The sequence below is a fragment of the Eleutherodactylus coqui genome, chromosome 3 (genome assembly GCF_035609145.1).
Source record: "Eleutherodactylus coqui strain aEleCoq1 chromosome 3, aEleCoq1.hap1, whole genome shotgun sequence".
In the NCBI taxonomy this organism is placed as follows: Eukaryota; Metazoa; Chordata; class Amphibia; order Anura; family Eleutherodactylidae; genus Eleutherodactylus; species Eleutherodactylus coqui.
This window is the reverse complement of record NC_089839.1, coordinates 224,869,938-224,885,884: the sequence shown is the minus strand read 5'-3', so window position 1 is coordinate 224,885,884 and position 15,947 is coordinate 224,869,938. Positions and strand designations below refer to the sequence as shown.

General features: G+C 46.8%; 1 protein-coding gene across 1 annotated transcript; it reads left to right on the top strand.

Annotated features, from left to right (window-relative positions):
* The first annotated feature begins 1,074 nt into the window (after positions 1-1,074).
* SEC13 (SEC13 homolog, nuclear pore and COPII coat complex component) lies at positions 1,075-9,432 on the top strand. The gene is made up of 9 exons (XM_066596993.1): positions 1,075-1,209; positions 2,003-2,047; positions 3,219-3,334; positions 6,989-7,140; positions 7,783-7,916; positions 8,061-8,194; positions 8,397-8,517; positions 8,598-8,744; positions 8,963-9,432. The coding sequence occupies exons 1-9, from the start codon at positions 1,207-1,209 to the stop codon at positions 9,071-9,073; spliced, it is 963 nt and encodes a 320-aa protein (XP_066453090.1). The 5' UTR covers positions 1,075-1,206; the 3' UTR covers positions 9,074-9,432.
* The last annotated feature ends 6,515 nt before the right edge of the window (positions 9,433-15,947 follow it).

Below are 15,947 nucleotides of genomic sequence, written 5' to 3'. Positions count from 1 at the left end.
TGCTTGGAAAAAAGTAGCACCTGCTCTATTTTCCTGCGTTTTAGGCGCCCATAAAAGTTTATGGGAGGAGCGCAAATATGTTAGGGGAAGCGTGAAACACTGCGCAAACTTAGGGAAAAGAACACATCTCGACCTCATTAGGCTAAATAGCCTTCTAATCCACGGAAAGGGTGTGTCGCCTACGTGTGTAAACTGGCCCTGACGCGCGCAAATGTACCTCATCCAACCTCGTTCATGTGCAAATGCGTTGCACTACGGCGGGCACATTTTCACAAACGATCGTCTGAATAAGCTGGAAAGTCAATTGGATTGCGTAAATGCGCAGTGAGTACACAAGCTATGAAGACAGGAGACATCAGTGAGGTGTTTTTGCGGAGGTTTTTTTTTTGCAAGTGAGAAAAATGCACTGTTTACGCGGGCAGGAAAAAACGCTATAAGCTCTGAATACGCAGGAAATATACCCAGGAACTGCATATACCCCGTGAATGAGCCACTTATAGTCGTGCAGCGGCGCCGCCTGGGGAGGAGCTTCTGGCGGGCAGCAGTCCTTGGACCTAGTGTTATGGCGGTGAAGACGGACAGGAAATGTGCCACTTTACTGCCATAACAGGTCCATGCGGAGGCTCGGTGTTGTAAGAAGCCCTCGCTGCCTGACGCAGCGCCACTCATCTAAGTATTTGGGCAGCTTTATTCCTGGACTGTGATGCCAAAACTGTCGCCGTTGCCCATAGCAACCAGTCGGGGCCTGTTCTGATTTCTTTGAGATGGAGATGACAGGACGGACATGTTAATGGGTTCTTTCACAAAACGAGTCAAACAATCACTGCTGGCAACTGTGCACTGCTGCTCTATTCATTTCAATGGGACTGCTGAGTTCATAGTAATGTACCCCAGAGTCTCCAAAATGGGGTCCCAGGTGCTTAGATAAGGAGGGGAGAGGTATGCAGTAGTCACGTGGTTCTCTAGAAGGACCCTTACTGCCTTGTGTTCCATTCACTGACAGGTAACAGGACGTACATTCTAGCTGTGCGCAGTGATAACGCGGAACCTTTGTTGCTGATAGATATTACCGGCCCGGAGCGGAAGCCGCTCTGCACCCCCGGAAGTAGTGTGTGTACGGAGCGTACAGGAGCCGCTGGAAGCTGCCACGTCTGACAGAAACACCGAGGAGACGGCGGAGCGGACAGAGAGCCGGGAGGAGGCAGCATGGTGGGTATAATCCGCCTCACTGACCCGGGACATTAATACCGGCAGCGGATACTCGGCGCTGTACCGGGGGGCAGGTTAGGACTTCCTGGTTTATCCTGGAGTACTGATGGGCTCCAGGACAATGTAAGGGGCCCCAGGCAGAGTGTAGGGGCCACAGCCACCTCCCCAGATACAGTGTGTACAGATGTAGCAGAGCTGAGTTGGTAAAGTTTTAATCTCAGCAGGTTTCTGGTACTTTGTGGCATTTGCGTTGGACAGAATTGTGTCGGCCATCGCATGGCGGTACTTACAGCGCAGAATATTCTGCCAGACGCTGGGGAATAATCTGCACCATAATCCATGTGTCTAATTTTTGGTGCACAATTCTGCGTAAAAACCCACATTTATTTGTGCTGACCCGTTAGCGAAATATCCTACGCCATATAAGGCGCCTTTATTCTGTCCTGCGTAAATGCCACAAAGGAACGGAAACCTGCTGTGCTGACTCCTCAGTGATCTCACCGCGGAACCCAACACTTAATTTTTTGCTCCAATTCCGCCTCTAAAACGGCTAAAAATCTGCAACTAATCTGTGTGTTAACCCTTTCAATGCACAAAATCCCCTTGAACGTGGGCCAGGGGTGTGCGCGGAGCTCGGACGCGGGCCGGGGGTGTGCGCGGAGCTCGGACGCGGGCCGGGGGTGTGCGCGGAGCTCGGACGCGGGCCGGGGGTGTGCGCGGAGCTCGGACGCGGGCCGGGGGTGTGCGCGGAGCTCATGTGTGGTCTGACCTGTGACCTTTCTCTCTTCCCCAGGTTTCCGTAATCAACACAGTGGACACGTCCCACGAGGATATGATTGTGAGTGAGATACAGCGCCTAATCTGTAGAGATTTCATCAGGTGCTGCGTACAGGAAACGTGAACCGTAATCGGCTGCCAGAGTAAACACCACAAAGATGGCACGAGGGAGTTATGGTGCTTTTACACGCAATGCTTATCGCTCCCAAATCGCTGGATCGTTCAGTGTAAACGCAGCCATCGCTCGACCGATAAGCGAAAAAATGATGATAATTTTATGAAGAGTAAAGATCCTCGTTGGCTCGCTCCATAACGGTTCGGTTCATGCGGCGCTCGTCCTCATTCACTGCTGGTGCAGCGAGCTGAACGACTCAACAATCTTGTAAAAAAAAAAAGTAACAATTTCTGTTTTAACTCTCACATTGTTTACTCAGGCGAGCGATTTCTCGTTCTATGTAAAAGCACCCTTACATTGTGAGCGATTCCAGACTGTTATCCCTATTATCAGCAGGGGGCAGTAAATCCTGTCACAGCCCGCATACTTCACGTTTCCAGCAGAGCATTTTTTTTCTTTTTTGGCATAAATCCCACTATGTATGAGGCGTAGCATTACACCCTGCTGTGCTGCTAGGTCATCCGTAGTGACTGCACATCCGGCAGCAGCGATCATCCACCGCCATCACATGATGTGACGTCATCGTGGCAACCTGTCATTGCACTGAATTCAGAATTTGAGCGTGACTTCTCTTAGGAACGATTCCTTTAGGCCGCTTTCAAGGGCGAAAACATCGCGCAATTTTCTCGCAATGCAACAGTGCTACAAATGGCATGTATGTGAAGCCCATGCTTTCCAATGGGCTCCTTCACATCACCAATATTTTGTAGGCTGCTTCATTGTGAGAAAAAAATTTGCGTCCTGCTCCATACAGCTGTGATTTGCCATGTTTTGTAGCCCATGTTTCACTACAGAGCCTTCCTTTGTGTAATGTATTGTTGTGTTTTTTGTTTTTTTTAAAGTAGCTAGAGCTTATTTTCAAGGTAGGGCTTATATTTTAAGCCCCACCCAAAAAAAATCCAGGCAAAAGTAGTGACACAAAATCCCGATATCACTGAGACAACATGCAGCGATATTGCACAGAACACAGCTGCAATATCGCTGTTGCCTGTGGGAAAGAGGCCTTGAAGATCTTGTTTTATGCGCATTCTAAGAATTCTTCTGCCTGTCTTCCCAGCACGATGCTCAGATGGATTATTACGGCACACGTCTTGCCACCTGCTCCTCTGACCGCTCCGTGAAGATCTTTGACGTGAAGAATGGAGGCCAGATACTGATTGCTGATCTGCGGGGGTGAGTGAGCCGCGGGACCTTCATGTAATACAGACCTTCATTTCAGGAGCATGGTTTGTTGACGTTTTAACCGCTTCCTGCAAATGGTCATACACTGTGTTGACAGCAATATTGGGATGCACATAGAGGGTGATAAAATTGTATTTTATTCCCATTTTTCAGTTTCATGTTGGCCCGCCTTTGGCCTCAATGGCTGCAGCAACCCTATTAGGCAGCTTTCCACCAAATCCCATAGATGTGCGGAGGTATTTGCCTCCATTCCTGGAGGAAAGCGTCAGTTAGTGATGCGGGGGATGATGAGTGTGTTGGGCGTGCATGGATACAGCGTTCTAGTTCATCCTGAAGATGTTCGATGGGATTGGGATCCGGACTTTAAGTTTGCCAATGAAGTCTGCAGACTTTCTGCTCCTCTACACTGCGTGCTGTATGACATGGTGCTCATCATGTTGGTAGAGACATGGAGCTGTACCCAAGTATTGCCACAGGGTAGGTGATGCCACATTGTCTGGAGTGTCTATGTATCATTGGTGTTGAGGGTGGACTTCACTAAAACCAATGGCCCAAGTCCTTCCCAGCAAAAGCACCCCAACACCATAACAGAATCTCCTGCGAACTTCACTGTTGGGGTGATGCAGTCACGTAGAAACCGCTCTCCAGGCAACCACCACACCCAAGTGCAGCCATCCGATCGGAAGATGTTGTACAGTGATTCAGCCGTCCACCCACTTACAGTCCGACGCTCCAAGCACCATCGCAGGCGCCGCTGTGCAGTCACTGCTGTGATGTTGTGTGCTGCTGCTCGTCCATGGTAACCCTTAACATGCAGTTCCCTACGGACTGTTCTAGTGCTAATGGATGTTCCAATGGCCTGTGAGACCTCCTGAGTATTATCAGCTCTACACCTGGGAGCATCTGATGGTTTTCGTACTGGGATATAGCTGTGTGTTCCTCTCCTTTATACCCAATGTTCACGCATCACCTGACGGCACAGGAGCGGTGGGGAGGCCAAGACTTTTATTAAATTAGTGAAGTTACATCCTGTGATCGGCACAGTTATAGGAGCTGTGGGCCTGCACCATCAGCAAAAAGGTGCCAGCTGTAAGATACAGCCAACATGCTGCTGCATCGGCCGGGGTTGAGATAAATACAATCCCAGCCATTCAGCACCTTAGATACTGATAAATAGCGACCTCAGCATTGTGGGGAGGATTATCTCTTTCACTCTGGGCGCTGATGGTTTTCAATTGCGACCAGTGCCCAATAAATGAATTGATCCTAAAAACTGGTTTTATTTTGCAAAAGTGTTTTAAATAAAATGCACATATAAGATGGTATCGCCACAATCCTAGCATTCCATGTAATGGCGTTAACACATATAAACTGCATGGTGAGCGACATAAATGAAAACCGTAAAGCATAACGAAGTCTTTCCCCCACTCCACTTCAAAATGCTGAAAGGTAATATTTAAATGTACCCCAAAATGGTTCTATTAAAAAAGGTATTGTCCCAAAAAACACTCCCATATACAGCAATAGAAAATACAAACTATTCTGGCTTTCCGAATGTGGCAACGGGAAGACTTTTTCTCGACCATGAAATGTGCCGTTTTTTTTTTTTTTTTTAAATAGTCTCTTACAGATAATCTGTCAAAACCCTGCTCTCCGAACCAGTGCAAACGTTCTGCAGAGCACTGACAGACGGGTGGAGACCTTTGTTGCTATTCACAGCTTTTCATTACTGAAAAAAAAAATAAAGTTTAATCTGACATGCAAATGAGCTGTCAAGTGCCCTGGTGGGGCTCCCAACAATGGCAAGTACTCTGATCTCTCTGAATATTCTCACCTAGCTCCAGTGCGTGACAGTGCTGCAATTAGATGACCTTCATGACATCTACTGCCACATGGAAGTCTTGTGCATGTGCTGCTCGTTCCTGCCCCAGTACACATGCAGTACGCTGCCTGCTGTGGGTGGCTTGTGCATGCACTGGGCTATGAGCAAAGAAGATTTTAGTGTGGAGATAAATGACATCATGAAGGTTTTCTGACTTTGGGCTGTCAATTGGCAAAGTGGGAGGTGCTGGGCGAGACTCTTCAGCAAAAACCAGACTACTTGCTGTTGCTGGGAGCGCTCCAGAGTACTTTTGAGTTTGTTTGCATATCGAATTAAACCTTATTTTCTCAGGAATGAAGAGTGAAGGTGCGAATAGCGACACAAGTGTCTCTGCATGTCTGTACGTGCCCTACAGAACATTTGCACAGATTTGAAGATGCTCCCTTTAACCCCTTAGCATCCCAGAACGTATACGTAGGAGTGGGATAGGGAGTCAAGCGCACATCACTACACGACTGCAACATCTGCAAACAGTGTTCATTGCTGTTAACCCTCAAAATGCCCTGATTGGCATTTGGGGTTCCTGATGAGCCCCCCACCACCACAATGAAATCATGAGGTATCATCCAGGTGTCATGGCAGCTGAAGGCCCTCATGGTTGTCATTTACTTCTCCCTATTAAGATGTACCTGTAGGACATCTTAATACAATGCTAGAATAAGTGATCAAATGTTTGTAAGTTTAACTCCCTTAAAGGGACTAAAAAAATAAAAGTTAAAATAAATGGGGGGAAAGAATATTTTAAAAAAAAAAAGGGATATTAAAATTAAAAAAAAACAAAACTCCCTTTTCCTCTATTAATAAAAACAACACATTTTGATGTCACAGTGCATACAAAGGTCTGATCTATCAAAATAGCATTCTATTATTTACGAATGTTGTCAGGAAAAACAATAGACAACGCCAAACTTGTGTTTTTTGGGGTTTTTTTCTTTTGGTCTCCGTGTTTCCAAGAAAAATGCTATAAATATCGTATGTACTCAAAATGGTACTAGTGGAAACCACAGGTTGGTCTGCATAAAAAAAAAAAACCCTCACACAACTGTGTCAACAGAAAGATAAAGTTATGGCAGTCAAAAGATGTCGACAGAAAAAAAAAATACATATATATTCACGTTTTTCAGTACACTATATGGTACTTTAAATAGTGCCATTGGAAAATACAACTTGCCCCGCAAAATGAACAAGCCCACATACAGCTGTATAGATTCAAAAAAATCATAACTCTTATTTTTAAAGTGAGGAGGAGAAACCAAAAATGCAAAAAAAAAAAGGTCTACACCATTTAAAGGTTAAGGGGCTAAAGTTCTCCATAATCGGTTTATGTGTATCCAATGCTGTTACCATAAAAGTGTGACTGGCAAGGATATACCCATTGGGACAACCACAATTTGAAATACAGGTCTGAGAAATTCTCAGGATTGGCACAGAGGTTAGCGGTCGGACCCCACTGATGAGACTTTCATTGCATATATCTAGCATGTATGCCATCCATCATAGGAAAACCCCCTTTAATGGAAATCATATTGGCACATTATGGTAGGCTGAAGTAAAACCCCCAAACCATGAAAGCGGTGCAGCAGCAGAGTTCCTGTAGTCTTGCCTTCACCAGCAGTCTATTAATACATTGCGGCCAGATAACGTTTGACCTGCAGGATCTTTTTCTCATCATATTGGAGACTATTGGACTTTCTGCAGCGCACATTATGATAACCATAGATACACTTTTACATATCCTCACAATGTGGTGTCTTGTGTTGCAGACACGAGGGCCCCGTCTGGCAGGTGGCATGGGCCCATCCCATGTACGGCAACATCTTGGCTTCCTGTTCCTATGACAGGAAAGTCATTATATGGAAGGAAGAAAACGGGACCTGGGACAAGACATACGAATACACCGGCCATGACTCTTCAGGTGAGCACACTTGTCTGTATGAGTGTAGTAGTACTTCAGTGATGATAGTCTGTTCTTGTTGCCTCCCCTCTCCCATTAAATGGGTTTTCCATGTTTAAAGTGACACTCCGGGACTGTACAAACAAAGATAGCCAAAGAGCTTCTGACTACCCTATGCACACTGTGCATTAGTCTAAGATACTAAACCTGCTGTGATTAAGCAGTGCTGACCAGTCAGAGAAGTGGTATGGCCAGCCTTGCTTCTCCAGGTCCAGAGGGTCACCTTAAGATAATTGTTGGCAGTAGGGGGAACGAGCTGCATATTTAAACAAAATTGCCACGCTGCTCCACCGCCGTTGCTCTGGGACCTCCAGTCTTCGATTTACTTGGTCTGCAGCGGTGACGTGGGTTGTTTACACACGTGACCGCTGCAACCAATAGGAGGCCGGCACAGACCTCATCGATGTCCCATAAATCTAGAAGTCCACGTGACAGGTTTCGGGACATCACTTGGCCTTCTGTTGGTCCAGTGCTGCAGTAAATACGTTTCCTTTTTATTTAGTTTTGGGCATTGGGCGCTCCAAAACTATATAATGAAGATAACTCTAAAAACACCTTTAACTATTAGTTATTGGAAACTCTTGTAACTTTGTCTTGTTTCAGTAAATTCTGTGTGCTGGGCTCCTCATGACTTTGGGCTGATGTTGGCTTGTGGCAGTTCAGATGGCGCCATTTCTCTTCTCACCTACACAGGGGATGGTCCCTGGGATGTCAAAAAGATCAGCAACGCACATACAGTAAGCACCAATAACATATGGTACAAACCATTGAGACAATTCCCTGAGCAACTAGCAGGGGGCAATGCAAGCTTTGGATAAGCTTTCTGGTATATATTATTGTCCTCTATGCCTTGTAGACATTTCTCTGCTTGTCTCAATTAGATCGGGTGTAATGCGGTCAGCTGGGCTCCTTCTGTCGTCCCGGGCAGTTTAGTGGATCAGCCATCTGGACAGCGGCCAAACTACATCAAGAGGTTCGTTTCTGGAGGATGCGACAACCTTGTGAAGATCTGGAGGTGAGCGACAACTTTTGTTCGTAATCATGTGCCACTTGTAGGCTATAAAAGTCATAATGGTCACACTAAGGGCGCTGTATACATAGCAGTCTTGCAAAGTATCCTGTTGGCTGTGTGGCTTGTAGAAGCGAAGCACATTGAGGCTGTGCAAACTGCATCACAGAAATGTGCTGTTTGATGGAGCTTCTACTCGTCTCTGCAGGGAGGAGGATGGACAATGGAAAGAAGATCAAAAGCTGGAGGCGCACAGTGACTGGGTGCGGGATGTGGCCTGGGCGCCTTCTATCGGTCTCCCTACCAGCACCATTGCCAGTTGTTCCCAGGTAATGCCAGGGGCTGGCTTATGGTGTAATAGCAGAGCTGTGTGTGTATTGTATTCTGAGCCTCTGATATGTTCTTGCAGGATGGCAGAGTTTACATTTGGACTTGTGATGACCCGGCAAGCAACAGCTGGACCCCGAAACTGCTGCACAAATTTAACGATGTAGTCTGGCACGTGAGCTGGTCCATCACTGCCAACATCCTGGCCGTGTCTGGAGGAGATAACAAGGTATGAGACATGCTCTATACAAGTTACTGCAGGGTTCTAGTACCTACAGGGTACTACTGTATGGCGGATCTTCCTGTTTAGGTGGGGCAGAGGGTTTGATATTCTACTTCTATGTTTTGACACCTCAGCGATCGTCGTCCGTATTTATTGGTTCCGATTATTCGGATTTCACGTCCCTTTTCTTGTTTCCTATAGTAACACCTTCACTCATCTTTTAGGTGACCCTGTGGAAGGAGTCCGTGGATGGACAATGGGCGCTGATCAGTGATGTAAACAAGGGACAAGGGGCCGTGTCTGCGGTGACAGACGGACACCAGAACGAGCAGTGACATCTCTCTGCATCCCGACCATGAATTCCCACGTCCTGCCCTGTAAGGCTGAATCTCAGAAAGGACAGTTTGCCCGGAATACTCATTAACTCCTTCATGGCCAAGTAGAACTGCAGACGCTTCCTTGAGATTACAGACTGGGGGCATTTAACAATTGCTGAGCAGTTTTTTTTTTTCCTATTTTCGCTAGATTATTGGTGACATGAGAACGAGCAGCAATCTGTGCGAATCCCAGCAATCACGACCGCGATCTTCCCCACAAATATTTCCTTTTATTAAATTACTATTTTACCCGTCTTTGGTTATTTGTAAAAACATTTTGTTTAAATCTTGGAATAAAATATTCAATTATTACGTTACTGCACTGCTTCCTGCCTGAAAATTTCTAGATCTGTGAGGACCATAAAAGCAATGTGTTCTTTATGCAGGACTTATCAAGGAGATCGCTGTATGCTGAAGAGGTTACAGGAAGTTCTACCTGCGGTACCGCGGACCACCTCTCCGTGCTGCATCAGCTCATACGGGTCTGTGCCATAGATTAGCGGAGACTGGAGAAGTTTGCTAAAAAACTGCACTTGTAGGCTACATTCACACCGGGAAGCGCAATATTTTCTCAGCCCGATATCACACTTGCTAAAGTGCGTTTTTGATTGAAAAATGCCTCACATCGCTTCTGTGAAATTGCCCGTCAGAGGATCACAAGAATTTCCCAAAGATGGCATCACACTTGGATGAACATTGCACAGCATGCGAGTGCCATGCAATGTGTTTTAAGATCCCATCGAAAACAATGGGGGAGGCGTTCTGCGGGAACGCAAAAAAACTGAACGTGCCACGATCCTTATCACAGCGAAGGAAAAAAATCTATCATCTGAATAAGTCCATTCGAAATTTTGTGTGCCCTGCTAGGCACAAAACTCACCCGTGTGAATAAGCCCTTTAGGCTGCTTTTAGACTAGTGTATTTTTACTCCATTTTTTTTTTAGTCCGTGCTAATTTTGCCAGTTTTTGCCCCATAGAAAATGCAACCAATGATAGCAAATATAGAGGCATACAGCTGAAACTGTGAAATACTGATGATATATGATTGGGGTGTTATCTGTAACACATCCGTATTAGGAACGTTTTGACAATATGCTCGTCTGAGATTGGCCTTAAAGGGGTTGTCCTACTTCTAGAAGTTTTGCTGCAGGAAGAACACAGCTCTCTACACTGCATAGTGGCTCAGGCTGGTACTTCAGGGATTAAGCCTGTAGTACCAACCTGGGCCACTGTGCAGTGTACAGATCTGTCTGCTTCCTGCAGCAAAACAGCTAAAAGTAGGACAACCCCTTTAAGAGAAAAATATGGAGGGGTAATGCGTGAGAAGGATGGATGCTGTTGGGTTCCGTTCACATCTACGTTAAGAGATTCAGCTTTTTTGTTTTGTCATGGGTACAAAAAGAAAAAAAACTGCATTGAAGCTGAGGCATTTGTTGCATCTGACAACACTGGAGCCTGACAATCCCACTGCTCCCTCCATTAACGTATTTTGGGGTCTCGTCATGCTCCAGCCAGGTGCCTATAATTTTGCTGCAAGCAATAGTGCTCCATCCTGAGCTATTTTTTCCTGCAGATATGATGGAATCTGCGCTGGAGACTCAGATGTGAACAGCAGCTTATTCTCCATTTGCACTGTGAAAGGGTATTGGGGGTCACTGTATAACTTCAGAAAGGTTTGAATATGCAACTGGATCAGCGCATCGCCAACATTCCAAAAGTGAACCTGGAAACTACAGGCTGGGAAGTCTTACTTCGATTGTGGGTAAAATGTTTTGAGGGGTTTCTAAAAGATGCTTTACTGGAGGACCTCAAGGAAGATAGCTGTATATCTCCGTATCCGTATGGGTTTATGAGGAGTCGCTCCTGTCAAACCACTCTGACCAGCTTCTACGAGGAGGTAAGTTCTAGACTGGCCAAGTATAAAAGGGGCCTGAATGCCTTTCTTGAGTGGCATAATGCTGCATGTTAGAATCGCCTATTACTCAGAAGGGTCAGTGATCCCCGGAATTATTCCGATTATCACATTGGGAGTCCGGAAGGAATTTTTTTTCCCCTTAAATGGGAAAAAATTGCCTTCCTCTGGATCGACATTGAGGGTTATTAGGCTGAACTAGAAGAACATGTCTTTTTTTTTTTTCCCGGCCTTGCATACTATGTTAACTGAAAAAGAGACTTTCAGATCTTGCAGAATTTTGGCAAGAGAATGCGAGCTGAAACTGCAACACAGTACACTACAATGTAAGAGAATGGTGGTTTAACTAATAAAGAGAGATCTCTCTCCCACCCCCCCACCCCCGTTACTCCCCCGCCGTTCACCCCCACCCCCTCCCCGAGCATGCTCGGAGGAGAAGGCAGTTACTCGAGATGAGCGTGCTCGCTCATCTCTATTAACTAACCTTATTTATTCACAGCTGAAAAAATCCACAGTGAAATCTAGTTATGCTGTCGATATTCACTGTGGAATTCAAGGATTGCAATGCAGTGAGTGAAATTTGCACCAAACTCCGGTATTAATTTTCTTGCAGAAACCTTCTGCTACGTATGTCCAACTTTATAAAAAGCTACATTTCTTAAAAAATACACTACTGATCTATTGTTCTGTCCTGTAGATCTTTTTTATTATAAAATTAAAAAACATAACAGCAACAAAACAGACCGGCCTCACGGCTCACAGAGACAATAACCAAATACAAATTGTTAATACGAAATACAAAAGTCCGGCTCTCGGTCAACGAAACTTGTCCTTAAATTATAACTAAACGGTCCTTCTGGTCAGGCTAAAAATACCGCACACACACTGCACACCATCCAAACCATCACAACCTATAGAATCTGCAACTGAAGAAAACATGAAAAAACGGGATACTAAACTAAGGGTTTGGGGGAGCAGACAAAATAAAGCTATATTTACCAACCTAACTCAAGGGATCCAGTCTGACCTAATCCAGACCTGCTGCGGTCCAAATTATAATAAGCTAAGAACAAACCAAAATAAACAGCACATAAATGAGGGGGAAAAAACACATAATAAATCTTATCAATATAACTGCTTTTTTTTTTTTTTTTTTTTTTTTTAACTTAAACCATCATTCTGTATAATTTTTTTTTTTTTTTTTTTTTTATAATTTTTTTTAATTTTTTTTTTTTTTTTTTTTAAATATATAAATGCACACAAAACTAAAATTAATTCAATTATCCCAACTATCCTTAGCTAATTCCCCGCCACCACACACCCAGCACTCCACCCATACAGTGCAGCCTGGGGGCCACGCCTGCATCCCAAGTCCGTGCCCAATGTTTCTGTCCAGGACGGGCCAAGCTGCACCGCATTACACGCCTTGCCCGCCGCAGCCTGAGGGCCACGCCCGCACCAACAGTCCGTGCCCAATGTTCATTGTCCGGGACGTGTCAAGCTACGGCTGAGGCATAAATCCCCCCCCCCCCCCCAATAAGCCCCCACCCAACCTATCTATAACCCCTAGCCCTATATACAAAACAAAACATATCTTATATTACATACCTACAAACCAACACTACACATTAATACCCGAAAGCCTAAGGTTCAGTTACCTGCAGCCGTACATACTTCATCTTTGACCGAAAACAAAAACTCTACTAGTGGCACACTCAGCCCTCCACAAGGACAGGATATGATAAGCCGGGCACCGACCAGGTAGAGAAAAAACTATCCCTATAGTTAATCTGTCCCTACAATGTCCCTACTCCTTCCCTAAAACTTACCCTCAGAGAAACTGTCCCTACCTCTCCCTATTCTGTCCCTACAAAGACCCTAACAATAAGAAGACTGTCCCTAACGAAATACAAACCCTCTCCATAGGAGAGAGGCCTTAGTCGTGCCCAACCTCTCATAATCCAAAGAGCGCACCTTCACCAGGTCACCCAGGATGTTCCTATTCACCTCATCCACGGGGAGGATTTTCTCTTCCGTCGAGACTAAACACCGTGCATTCCAAATGTGAAACCTGACCACTAGGCTGACTAAGAATAAAGTGCACCGGTCCCTGCCACCAAGGTCCCCGAATGCCCCATAGACCCATTCCGCATACGAGAGGCGTGCCAACCTGGGCCAACCAATGGAGGCTCCCACCCGATTGTACACCTCTGTATTAAAGGGACACTGAAGCAGGAAATGCTCCATGCTTTCCAGCACATCGCTGCACTCCTGGCGGGGACAACCCCTATCCACCAGCGGCCTGCTCTTCAAGTTGCCCCTTACATACAGTCTCCCGTGGAAACAGCGCCAAGTCAAGTCCCAAAACTTCAAGGGGATCCTGTCAGAATTCAATAAACGTAACCCTCCCTCCAGGTCCCGACTTGGGCAGTCCTTGAGCGCCAGGGGCTTCTGGAAATGGGTCAACAGAACCCTCTTATCGAGGAGTTTCCTCGACAGAGTTCTGATCTCCCACATCCCCAGACCCCACCGACGTATCATCTTCAGAACCACGGTAGCGTAAGCCGGAAGATGCCCGTGCGGCGTGCGAAGATCCTTCACTCGCCCTCCAGTCTCCCATTCCTGGAAGAAAGGCCGAAGCCATCCCCAACAGGAGAATACCCACGGAGGAGCCCTCTCTTGCCAGAGGTTGCCTATATTGATCTTAACAAACGTGTTTACGAGAAACACCACGGGGTTGACCATAGATAACCCCCCTAATCTCCTCGTGCGGTACGTGACATCTCTCCTAATTAGGTTCAACCTGTTCCCCCACAACATTAGGAAGAACAGGTTGTAGACCCGGGTCCAGAGAGGTTCTGGCAAAATGCATACGCTGCCCAGGTAGATGAATAAAGGGAGCAGGTATGTTTTGATCAGGTTAACCCTTTCCCGAAGGGTCAAAGACCAACCCTTCCACTGGGCCACCTTCTGAGTGGCACCATCGAGCCTGACCACCCAATTTTGCATGGGGTAATCTCCCCGGCCAAATTTGATGCCGAGAACTTTAGCCGAGTCCTGGGGCACTGGAAGGGTGTCCGGGAGACCAAATGTAGGATCTCCCCTTCCTAACCAGAGACTTTCGCACTTATCCCAATTGATGCCGGACCCGGATGCTTCCGAGTAGCGATCCACCTCTGACATCACGTACTCTGCCTCCCCCCTCGAGGACACAAAGACGGTGACGTCATCAGCGTACGCTGCCACCCTGAGGGTGGCTTCCGGCACCGTCCGATCCATCCCGACCCCCGCCATAGGCCCACCATCAATCCTCCTAAGGAAGAGATCAATGGCAAACACGTACAGCAAGGGGCTCAGAGGACAACCCTGACGGACGCCAGACCCAACCTCAAATGGGTGACCGACCCAACCGTTCACTAGCGGGAAAGTCTCAGCCCCCGCGTACAATGTCCTGAGCCAATTGACAAACCCCACTGGCAGGCCATATCTCAGAAGAACAGACCAGAGGTACTCGTGATTAACCCGATCAAACGCTTTGGCCTGATCCAAGGACAGCAGGTACCCCTCCCAGTGACCAGCCCTACCCTGCTCCACTGCCTCCCTGACACCTAGAACAGCACTAAAGGTGCTACGGCCTGGAACAGAGCAATGCTGGGCGCCCGAGAGGAGCCGGGGCGCAAACTTGACCAGCCGATTAAACAGCACTTTTGCCAGAACCTTCCTGTCCGTATTGAGAAGCGCTATGGGACGCCAGTTCTCAATACGGCTCGAGTCTTTACCCTTTGACAGAAGGATCAAAGCCGACCTCCTCATTGACTTTGGGAGAGTGTCCGAGGAAAGACACTCATTAAAAACCTCAGTCAAGAGGGGACTCAAGAGGTCCTTAAAGGTTTTATAATACTCGGATGTTAAGCCATCCGGTCCTGGCGATTTTTTGAGCGCAAGCCCATCAATCGCCAGTTTAACTTCCTCTATGTTGATCTCCTCTGTCAAAACATTAAGGGAGATGTCATCCCCTGGCTCAGGAACAGCTTCAGCCAGGAAAGCCGACATCACATCTCGATCTAGATCCCTCTTTCTCAAAAGGTGCGAGTAGAAGGATCTGATGACTTCCAGAATCCCTGATCTGGACCTGTTCAGAGATCCCGTACCGTCGATCAGTCCAGTGACAACTTTACGATTCACTGACATCTTGCAGTTTCTGTAAGGGTCGGGCGAGTGGTACTTCCCGAAGTCCCTCTCAAAAACCAAAGATGCGTGCCTATTATACTGACACCCTTTGAGCAAAGACTTCACTCTGGAGATCTCCTCGCGGCTACCTCCAGTCGAGACGAGATGCTCGAGTTTCCTCCTCAGGCCCTGATAAAGACGGTACTTACTCAGGCTCCTGAGGCTAGAGAGCTGGCGGAAGAACCTCGCAGCCCTGATCTTGAACATCTCCCACCACTCTGACTTACTGCTACAAAGATCCAGTAATGGTACCTGGCTCTGCAGAAAATCCTCAAAGGACTGTCTTATCTCCGCTTCCTCCAGGAGTGATGAATTCAGCCTCCATAAGCCTCTACCCATCCGGGGGGTCTCTGCAACATTCAGGGAAAACAAAATCAGACAGTGGTCGGAGAATTCCACCTCAACAACGGACACTGGTGAAGAGATGGCTTCCTCCTTCAAATAAAACCTATCTATTCTAGACCTGCACTCGCCTCTATAATAGGTGAAACCCGCGTGGCCTGGGGTGTGCCGGATGTGGACATCCACCAGGCGAGCTTCGCTAGCTATGCTATTAAGCGCGACGCTATCATAAGTCAGCTTGCCTAGGGAGCCTCCCCTGTCACGGGTCCTCGTGACTGCGTTAAAGTCACCCCCAAAGATCACCTGCCGACTGGTAAAAAGGTACGGCTTGATCCTCATAAAGAGATC

Excerpts from the sequence above, each read along its gene's own strand:
- SEC13 (XM_066596993.1), top strand. Across the intron at positions 7,917-8,060 it reads AGATCAGCAACGCACATACA|ATCGGGTGTAATGCGGTCAG; the intron begins GTAAGCACCAAT and ends TGTCTCAATTAG. Across the intron at positions 8,745-8,962 it reads TGTCTGGAGGAGATAACAAG|GTGACCCTGTGGAAGGAGTC; the intron begins GTATGAGACATG and ends CTCATCTTTTAG.